The sequence below is a fragment of the Micropterus dolomieu genome, linkage group LG03, assembly GCF_021292245.1.
Source record: "Micropterus dolomieu isolate WLL.071019.BEF.003 ecotype Adirondacks linkage group LG03, ASM2129224v1, whole genome shotgun sequence".
In the NCBI taxonomy this organism is placed as follows: domain Eukaryota; kingdom Metazoa; phylum Chordata; class Actinopteri; order Centrarchiformes; family Centrarchidae; genus Micropterus; species Micropterus dolomieu.
In genome coordinates, this window is record NC_060152.1 from 28,068,734 (window position 1) to 28,079,859 (window position 11,126).

The 11,126-nt window shown below is 40.2% G+C and overlaps 1 protein-coding gene across 1 annotated transcript in view; it reads left to right on the forward strand.

The window, feature by feature from the left end:
- The window catches only part of me1 (malic enzyme 1, NADP(+)-dependent, cytosolic), an 88,585-nt gene extending 78,255 nt beyond the window's left edge, over nt 1-10,330 (forward strand). Inside the window, exons 7-14 of the mRNA XM_046045109.1 lie at nt 4,949-5,058; nt 6,253-6,350; nt 7,452-7,565; nt 8,160-8,265; nt 8,578-8,720; nt 8,857-9,030; nt 9,534-9,632; nt 9,751-10,330. Coding sequence (XP_045901065.1) covers nt 4,949-5,058; nt 6,253-6,350; nt 7,452-7,565; nt 8,160-8,265; nt 8,578-8,720; nt 8,857-9,030; nt 9,534-9,632; nt 9,751-9,918 — 1,012 coding nt within the window. The 3' untranslated portion in view covers nt 9,919-10,330. The remainder of the gene's footprint in view (nt 1-4,948; nt 5,059-6,252; nt 6,351-7,451; nt 7,566-8,159; nt 8,266-8,577; nt 8,721-8,856; nt 9,031-9,533; nt 9,633-9,750) is intronic.
- The last annotated feature ends 796 nt before the right edge of the window (nt 10,331-11,126 follow it).

Sequence of the window (11,126 nt, forward strand, 5' to 3'; positions counted from 1 at the left end):
TCCTGTTGGCTTGCAATAAGTGATGTGGTCTCTTCTGCCAAAGTAAATGAGTTGTTTCACAACTATGAGATTTTTCTCTGTGCTCTTTTCACTGGTTTGAAGTGGGCGGGGATCAGTTGGAAAAAGGCGATGTCACCTCAAATCAGGATTTGGCAATATATCTATCAGTTGGTGATTTGTTCATGTTGCCAGGAAACTGTCAGTCACTGATCAAACCGCATCCACAAAGTCCTGATGAGGCTCAGTTTTTGAGAATCGTGAATACTATATTATAGAGAATTACTCAATACTCCAGTCCAATATTTACTCTCCTTTTTAGATCTGCACCATTAACCATTCTCCTTCAACTGAGAAGCAATTTTAAAGAAATGTTTTGCTCTTTACCAACTCCAAAGAAAAAAATATTTGATTGCCTGCTGTTTGGTTCTAAGCAGGTAGTGTACAATTGAGTTTTTAGAGGTTTTTTTGCTGAAAACAATAGCCTGCTGTGGATAAAAACTGCCATATTAGAGCGGTGAGACTGAACCAAAACTGTCAAGTTGCTTTGTTCCAAAACAATAAGCTGAAAGACACTGTAACGCTCTGTAAAGCTGAGGGGAATTGCATAGTCTGGTGATAATCACAACCGGTTTTACATAAAATTAGTCATTGTGACCTATTGGTACCATTGATTATATGCACTTATGTACATGTAGAGTTCAGCAGTACTGCAGAGTGGAAGCCACTTCAGAACATGAGTGAATCAGTATATGGATAAACACGTATGTGAGTTAGCTGCAGCTGTTGTTCATTTCTACCGTTTCAGTCTTTCCCCGCTACTACATGAGGTCACAAAAGTCTGCACTAGTTAACTGTTAGTCTAGTTTAAGAGAACACTACAAGACTTATGTACACACTGGGAAACTTGATCAACCATATCAGAATCAAGAGTTTTCACTGTAACTGTTTTACACCCTAAAGCAGGTGTAGGCAGGTTTTTCTTGCCTGTTCTCTCGCCCTGGTGACAGATTTGAGTGCTCTCCCACCAGCCCTGTTTTGGTCTCAGAACTCACTGAACAGACACTGCTGTTGACAAAGCAGTGGACAAAGAGACGGAAAGTGATCTCACTGCCAAATCTCGACAGCAGGGATAGACGCGCTCTTTCTTTTTTCATAACAGTCATTGGAGGTAGGACAAAGTCACTGTTTTGGCAGTGCCGTTTACAACAAGTCCTGAACTTTGTCTTGAGTTCAAAGTCATTACGTGTTCATTACCAAATGTAATTCTTGTTTAAACTTTCTAAAGTCATTTCAATAGTAACAAATAAATGAATAATAAACAGTATAGCTTTAGATTAAAGTCTGCATTGCATTCAGGATGGACCGAGAATTAAATTACACTCTAAATACTCTTTTGCAAACGTCCAGTATAGTTTGTACTAAGCTCTATTATTTATAATTTGATGATATGAGAGGACACAAAAGGTTCTTCGAGTTTTGAAGATCGGATGGATCCATTGGACCCTGTTACTGTTCCCCTATATTTTAACATTTAAAAAACCTACACATACGGTACATAGCTATTAGAGGTACATCCTTCCTCCCTGGGGCCTGATGTTTTCTTCCCCATCAATAATGATCATGTACACTATAAGTTATTCATATTTTTAAACCTTCTACAATGTAATTTCCCAAAGTAATATTTTGTAAGAATATTATAATTAATGATATAACTTTTATTGCTAAATCGGCTCCTTGACCACTTTTCCTGCGTTGTTACTCAGTCACAACAAGAACATACCCCTTGATTATTAAATAGATACTCAGTAACTTTAAAATATATTGGTAGTCTTCTGGTCTATAGTCTAATTCCCTTGTACCTATTTGTCCCAGTAGGTACCCAGCAAGTTTTATTAATACCCTACATGTACTAGATAATTGCACTGTAATTTGCAGTCTGTAAATTAAAGTGTTACCTAATAAAATTTGATGAATAATTTATTCACCCTCTGCCAATCCAAAACAACCTAAGGCACCGGATCCATAATAGTTCCCAGTTCAAACATTTGTTTATAGCATTTGTTTATAGCAATCATGGTATTTTCTGTGGGATTGTGAGAACAATCCCTCTCCCAATGTTTCCGTCTTTCTGCTTTACTGCTCAGAGATTAATGGATTTCTCTCAGCACAGTCAGGAACATGGTCTGCGTTCTTCATCTTTTGGGTGTGCCCTGTCTTGCTTAGGTTACTGCCCTTGATACTTCAGCTTAGACACAAAAGCATATCCTGCTTTCTTTGTCTAGGGTATTTTTTTCAGCTGGCAAAGGGGTGCATTGTCAGATTTTGGCGTTCCATTCAGAGGGTCGTCAAGGAAAGGACAGGAGACTTTCAGCAAGAATAGGGAAGATGAACACAAATCACACACACACACACAGCACACATTGTTAAAAACACTCCCCCTATCTTTATTGGCTCTGGCCAAGGACCAAAGAGCTTTCTACATTGGGAAGATGTGCCTTTCTTTCTGTAATCCCACAACCACAGATAGTCACTCTGTAGTTTATGGTGAGTGGATGCCCGTAAGTATGCATGTATTCACAGCTCAGTTATTATAACATCTGTGTCAGGAGTCATTTTACATAAAACAAACACTGAATTTATTATTTGACATGTTTTTCACTCTCATTTGAAGCCTTAAAAACTAATCTTCTATCTTCACTGAGAATACTTGCAGCATGTGAGTGTGACTCTCAACTTCTGCAGAGGAATACACTCCCAAATCCACCTCTGTGAATGGGCAGCTTGGTTCTGCATGAACTGGTGTGACCTCTCCAGTTGCACCAAACCATACCAGAAGGCGCTGCACTGGCAGTGGGGCAAGGCCACATCTATCCTCGCCTGTCGCCTGTCTCTGTCTCCTGAAGCCCCAGCACAATGAAAAGTTTATAGCTCCCTTCTTGGCCTCATTATTCCTCCTCTTCGCGCAAGCTCTCAGTGCTTTAGTACTGCTCTCTGCTTGATAGAAAACACATTTCTCTTCTCAGCGCTACTGCCGTGTTGGCAGTAAGTCAGCCGGGCTGTCACTCTCTGTATAAGGAATCAGTGTCTCGCAGTGTGGCAGGGGGAAGGATAAACAGTGGCCCAGCAATGGCACTTTCTCTTCAGGACATTAAGTTTTATTACAGTTGAACTCAGGTCACTTCTCATCCTGCTTTTTTTTTTTCTTGCCTCGCTTCCGCTCAACTTCCTCCTCCTCCTCCTCCTGGATGTTTAAGCAGTTCAGCAGCCACTGTAACAAGTGGGAAACAGCTTTAGCGAATTGTACAACAGTGCAAACGAGGTATGAGGTGGGGTTTTATAAAAACACTGAACAAGTAATAGAGAGAAAGTTAAAATACAGTGATGGCAAGGAGAAAGGTGAGCAAACAACCTTTAACTGTGAAAAAGAAATGTGAGGAAGGTTTTCACCTCTCTCTGTTGTTCCATTAGCCGGCAGGGCTGCAGGTGTCTGGGGGTTCGGGGCGGCTTGCTCTGTTTGCTTGGCCTGTCCCCAATTTCCTCCGTCACTCTCACTGAAACATGATCTGTGGTGTTTTTAATACAGGTTTCTGACAACCTTACCCTGTCCCTCCATTGTTTCAAGCTGAGAAGTAGGCTTAATAAAAGTTATATTGCTAATCTATAATTTCAGGACTCACCATTCAAAGGGCTTGAGTGTAGTTTTCCCAAATATCTCCTGCTTTTGGCCATTTCTATTGCAAAAAAGATAATTCTCAGTAGTTTGGTCTGTAGTACTGAGTCTGGGTGTGCATGGAGCTGTAGGAAGAGCAATACTCAGTATGTCGAGAGCTTGGAGGGAGGTGTCTTTTTCCTTTGCCTACACAAAAAACAAAACCAAAGCAAAAGTATAAGGAATAGATTAAACAGTGTGTTTATCTATTCTAGCTAGCAGAAGGGAGGGCCAGGCCATTAGCAATCAGTCAATTATGCTAAGAAAAGCAATGAAACAATATAGTTTATTTTGAATGGGGTTTAGTTCTCAAAGGTTAGTAGCTGAATTGTACAAAATGACTATATAATTGCAAACATTTTTGCAATAATATCTACTTTAAAAATCTCCTGTAATATGCAGTATTTTCCTCCATCTGTCTACCTCTTTTTAGACAAAATATTACCCTGTACACCTTCACTGGTCTTACATTTGGAGAGCAGTCGCTCTGTAAATATCCAATAAATTCCCTGATAAAGTCCCATCTGTTGCTGCATGGGAAATTGGGATTCCTCTTTGTCGCTGCTATATCTAATTTAAAGACTAATAACGCTGGCCTTATGGCTTATTTTTGTTGTGTGATGTGTTTGTAGGAGCTTATTGGCAAGATTGTGTTGTGCTGTATTGGCTGTATGTGATAGGTGGTCTGAGCAGCGTCTTGTAAAACACAACACTGCTGCTTTACTGGGAGACTGGGTGGGCTCTGCTTTCTTTTCCTTCAAATGCGGTGGTTTTGTGATTGTTCTTCTTTGTGGAGGTTTGACCTCTCTCACTGAAACTTATTGTGAGGTTCTCTTGAAGTTGTGGAAAACAGGAGTCATCTTGTACACCGTTTTGTAAAATGGACATTTTCTCATTCAAGTTCTGTTGCTTTAATTTTTACTTTAGACATAACTTCTAACCAGAGAGTGTATTCCTCTCTATTTGTTGAAACATTTTCATAGATTATTAAGAAAACTGAATTCAACCCAGTGTTATAACTTGAGAAGCCAGCATCGCCTAGTTCTCGCTCTGTGCTGTGTTGTGCAGTGGGAGAGCGCCCCCTTCAGGCCTGAAAGTACAGTCTTTGAAACCAGTGGCTGCTTTATCTGTATGTGTTTATGTGTGTGTTTGAGTGTGGGCAAAAGACCCCTTCATCTTTGAGATAAAAAAAACCTTCATTCCTCATTTTTAAATTAAATGCAGCTTTTCTGTTTACAGGTATGGAATGGACTGTCTGATTCAATTTGAGGACTTTGCTAATGTAAACGCTTTCCGTCTGCTGAGCAAGTACCGCAACAAGTACTGCACGTTTAACGATGACATCCAAGGTAACTTACTGACACACACACACACACACACAGACACACGGACATCTTCTCTGTCCATCTAACACATTTATTAATGCGCACATGATCAGTAAAATATAAATAATGTGATTGACTACCAGGCTGTCATTGAAGGTCCCCCCAGCGCTTCACCCTCCATTGTGAGCATTATTGCAGAATATGAGATGAGGGGATGGTGGTGATGTATTTTCAGATATTGCCTAGGGTGTCTCAGCTAAAGGTCACACTGTGGACATCAGCAGGCCAAATTCCTCCCACTTAAGTGACCTGGAGTTTAGAGACCCTATGTTTACAGATCAGGTGAATGTATTGCACAAATAATACAATCTAACTTAATTATACAGATTCCAAAAGTTAAACTACACTGACCTGTCAAGTGCTTTTCTCGACGCAATGAAAAGTGGAGCGGAACAGGCCATTGGAAATAACAGGTTTCAGATGTTTTCTTATTTAATGCTCCTTCAATTATTAACATGAGCTCACAGCAGAAAGCGTTATTAGCAGCAGCGACTACATTGTGGACATTTTTTGCCCTGGGTTTCACATCTCGGGCTACGTGCAGTCCACGCGAACCTTTGTAAAAGTGTGTGTTAAAACCAGACTACACACTAATTCTTTGGATCTGTGTTGTGTTCACACTGGAAAAGTAACAATATACTCACTCAATAGTATACTCACAACAGTCCATGTGCAGCCTAAAAATGCTCAGATTTTGACTGTGGTGTTGATGTACGGAATTCTCAACATCTCAAATTAAGGGCCCTGTGGAGTTTTCTTGGAAACAAACAATGTTATTATATAAATATTTTAAGTCCTTTATTGGGTTACATCCACGTTTGCTAGCTTGTCTTCATCACTGCCTTTGTCAGCCCATTACTGCCACCAACTGTGGACCAGCATAGTGTGACACTAACAGCAGGATGTGAATCACTCCACCCATGTGCACATGCAAAATGGAGCCCCACTGTTTTTAGTAGATAACTGTAGTGAAGTACACCAATGACACATTTTTTTGTCTTTTGTAACACCACAATTGTTATGGATAAATAATTGACTATATTGGCCCAAATATTTCTCTTGAATGTACAGCAGTAACATGAGTGTCATACATCGTATGGAGAATGTCAGTGAGATTATCAACTTGAGGTGTTGATGCTGATCGTTAATTCTCCTTAGGTACTGCTGCAGTGGCAGTAGCTGGACTCCTTGCCGCTCTCCGCATCACCAAGAGCAAAATGTGCGACCACACCATTGTGTTCCAGGGTGCAGGGGAGGTATGTGCAGCACACTTGAAACGAGACTGACCATGTGTGCATGAGGTCATCAGAAGATTATAGCAAAGTGAACTTCCCACGATTTTCTTGAGTCAGATGCTTTAAAGACATGTTGTTGGACACCTCCCATAACAGTGTGAGCCAGTCGCTGGTAATTAGAGGTGCTTTTTGTGGACTAATTTGTGCTTTCACTGGCACAATTGCTCCACACGAGGATGTTGCAGACACTGCAGCCAGTTTGTGGCTGCCAACTGAAGCAATCTATTGCACGGATTCCAAAACGTTTTGTACATAAGTCATTTTGACACCAAAATATATGAAAAGAGGGCCCATGTTTAAAAACAACGAAATTATCCTTTAGGCTTCTTGTCAAGTGAGGCCATCAATGGCAATGGAACAGACAGATTGCTAGACAACATTTTGCCCTGTTTGATTTTGTTTGCAGAGGAATGATTTCCATAATTTGTAATACCATTACTAAGTCCTTTCTCTTTTCAGCAATTAGTGAAACCAAAAGAAAATATTGTGATTTCAGGTCCAACATTATTTTGACCAGGGCTGGGCGATATGGCCATAAATGTTATCGCAATAAAAAATATCACATAATTCAATATTGATAATGATCACGATAAATGTCAAATCAATATTTCTTTTAAGTTTAAAGGCTTTTGATCCTAAGTGAAAGTTGAAGAAACCATACAGTTTATTGTGGTTTTAAACCATTCTTCAAGGTGACAAACTAAATATTTTTCAACAAATATGCATTAGTAAAATTAAGTAAAATATTTTTTTCAGTCCTTTTCCCTCAACAAAATAAATATCTTAATATTAAAATTAATTGCTAATTCGTTTTTTTGTGATTCAAATGAATTAAATCAAAGACTTATTGAACATTTATTGAACATTTGTTAGATTATTATTGAGGAAAATTATATTGCAATAATTATCATTATTGTTTTATTGCCCGGCCCTAATTTTGACCAGAAACGTGAGATTTTGCGTGATTGTCATGTGAAATAAAAGTCGGCAAAGCTGGTAGGGAGATGACGCAGCTCCTCTCCCCCTCCTCTTTCATCCCTCTCCTTTCTGTCTTGCTCCCAGGCAGCTATGGGGATTGCTGAGCTGATCACCATGGCCATGGAGAAGGAGGGACTCGCTAAGGAGGAGTGTTTGAAAAAGATCTGGATGGTTGATTCCAAGGGTCTCATTGTCAAGGTGTCTTAACAAAATACTGCAAACACACACATGTACAAACACATGTAGTCTGACCACAACAGCTGACCAGAATGAATGGTCCAGTAGGAATTTTTATCACAAGTTATATATCTCTCAGGGTGGATTTTTCTAAGCAGTTTGTCTTCAGAGTTACCTCCAGATTTAAGAAAGAACATTCCCATCTTTCATTAATTGATTTGACAGAGATTTCCTTGGAATTTCTTCAAAAGACTCTCCAGGAGATGAACCTTAACATGTTACACATCTGTTTTGTCTACCATATTCTCCTTCCACCTCCACCACCTCTTCACTGTCTTCAGCTCTTAGCTTTCTCACTGCTTCCCCTCCACAACAATGTTCTCTCTTCCCTCCATCCCACATCTCCTCTTCATATTCATCTCTTATCACCTCCTCCTCTGTCTCTCTCATTTCCAACTGTTGATCCTCCAGTACAAATACTTCATTCCTTCAGCACTAAATTGTTAGGGAGCAATTACTCCAGGCAATGAAATGTTTTTACAGTGTGTGGACTTTCCACAAATGGTTTCATGTCTTTAATGTCCTCCTCCTCCTCATCTTCTCCCCCTTCCTTAGGGTCGAGACCACCTGACTCATGAGAAGGAGAGGTTTGCTCACGAGCACCCACAGATCAAGAAACTGGAGGATGCGGTACGGGAACTGAAGCCCACAGCGATCATTGGTAAAACAACAAGCATTTGATGTTTTCACAAGACATCCAGTTAGCCATCTTGAACTGATTGTCAGACTGCATGGAGTTAGAAAGATGACACTGGAGGATTGGATGCAAGAGATAAAAGAAAGCACAGATATTACATTTGTAGTTTTAGTGAGAATTAAGATCATATGGGGAATGTAGAAGATGAGTCACAGAATTATCTTGCTGTGTTGAAGTTGAAAGACTGTAAAGGTTTTCTGACCTTTACAGTCCTACAGCTCCTAAAGAAGCAGTCTAAAATGGCATATATTGCACATTGATGGCTTTCTTTCTCAGGTGTGGCAGCTGTAGCCGGAGCCTTCACCGAGCAGATCATCACAGACATGGCTTCCTTCAATGAACGCCCAATCATCTTTGCCCTCAGCAACCCGACCAGCAAAGCCGAATGCACTGCTGAGCAGTGTTACACACTCACAGAGGTAGTCACTCCGGACACTCTTTGTCGGAGTTATAATACCATGCATGGTATGCTATGAAAGATTTCATTGGTCACCTCAAATGAAAAATGGGTGAATGATACTTTTATATGTTACTGTATATCACAATGTGCTGCAGGGGCGGTGCATCTTTGCCAGTGGCAGCCCATTTGACCCCGTCACCCTGCCTGATGGGAGGACGTTCTTCCCGGGTCAGGGAAACAACGCCTACATCTTCCCCAGTGTGGGCCTGGGTGTCACCGCCTGCGCCGTCCGACACATTGCTGAGGAAATCTTCCTCACTGCAGCAGAGGTAACACAGTGTACACCCTTTTCAAATATGTGATTAAATGAATACATGAGTAAGTATGGTCAATTGTGTTACCAAAAACTCGTGTTGTCAGTGAATATCTACTGAAATTCCTGAAGTCTCCGTATGCTACATTAGTAAAATGTACTTTAAGATTTAAAAGTAAGTTGTTGTTTTTTATTGTTACTGATGCATGTAAGTAGTCAAGGTCTAGGAGGAGCTAATTTTAGCCATATACTACCACTTAGTTTAACCTATAACAATGCTTCGTACCTTATAAGTGCATCATGTGTTTTGTATGTAAAAATTTAAATTTCTAAATACAGCTTTTAAATAAATGTGGAGGAGTAGAAATGAACTCGTCTCTGAATTGGAGTGAACTAGAAGTATGCGTCTCTGTCTCTCTCTGTGTACATGTCATAAACTTAACTGAAACCTATCAGACTCAACAAATGTCTGCATGCTGTGATGATTCTCTACTGTAACATGAGCCGTGTGTTTCACAGGCTCTTGCTCACCTGGTGACGGAGAAGGACCTTGCAGAGGGGAGATTGTATCCTCCTCTCAGCTCTATCAGGGACGTCTCTCTCAAACTGGCTGCCAAGGTGAGGGCTGAGTGTGTACACACAATAAAGAGCAGATGGTGCTTTAACATGTCTGTCCAGCTGTATGGGGGCTTGTGACCCTGTAAACCTTTAATTTAACAAAATCTGTGCATTTCAGATCATAGAGTATGCCTATGAGCACAACATGGCGACACTTTATCCGGAGCCGTCCGACAAAGAGGCGTATGTGCACTCGCTGACCTACAGCACTGACTATGATGAGTTTGCTGTGGACTCGTACCGCTGGCCAGAGGACAGTATGACTGTGCAGTCATGCAAACTATAATGCACTGGACGGAGAGAGAATGAGCCCTGGGCAGGGTAACTACTGACATGCAATTGCATCACTAGACGTGATGTTGGGATATGAAATAAGATGTGTAGAATTTACCTCATTAATATATTACTGTGAAGTGAATGGTGGCAACACATGTAGTTATTGTGCTTTATGTCTTTGATGTCTCCCTCTCCAGTGATGAAAAGCAATAGTGAATTTATAAATCACTGAATGGAGGGAAACTGGTGAGTCAGAAAAACAGGAAATGCTGCACTAATGGTTGTTATCACATAACATTTTATGATAATATATTTGGGGAAAGTCCTTCACAGGTTACTTTTAATTGTACCAGAATAGGCAGTTACTTTATGTCAGCTATAATCCAAGAACTCTTTTGTCAAATAAAAATGGTTTTCATTAATGTTTTCCATGTCCGATTACTACATTTGAACTGACAAAGGATGCCTTGACCTCTAACAAAGATATTAAAATTTATGATATAAAAAGTAGCCTCCATGGAGTTTCTCACACAAATCCTGCACAAACGTTCCTCTCACTGACACACTCTTTGGTATCTTTCTGTAGCTTTATCATCAGTGCAAGACAGAATGTAGAGACTGTTGATTTCACCACCCAGTGATTACACTTGCCTTGATAAACTTCATACTTTATCTCTCATTTGCTTTACTGTTAGTAACCAACTTGGAAATGCTCAGCAAGCTGTTTATGAAATCCGTCTTACGAGGCTCTGGCTCCCTCCAGAGGCAAACCTATGTTATTGCAATACTATAAGCAGCTTTTGGCTGCAGTTTGGCTTCACGATAAACTCTACAGAAGGAGAGAAAAAACCAACATGGAGTGTCTTAGTATGGAGTCAGGCCACCACCAGCCTCCAGATCAGCTTCAGGGCTCCTTTCCAAGCATGTGGAACTCTGTTCAAGGGATAAACACTGTTCTTCACAAGGTAGCCCCTCATTTTATACAACCTTCATTTAATCAAGTAATCTCACTGAGATCAAAATCTCTTTTGCAAGAGAGACCGGAGTACAGCAGACAGAAAGAAAAACTAACATAGACAGACGTAACAAAAGGAAATATAGCACCAGAGACAGTCACACACATTATTAAATACATCTGAAGATTAAAGTTTATATTATATATTTTGGTGTTATGGAGATATTGACGGAGAGCATTGTCTTTTCACGTTTATCCAAAGT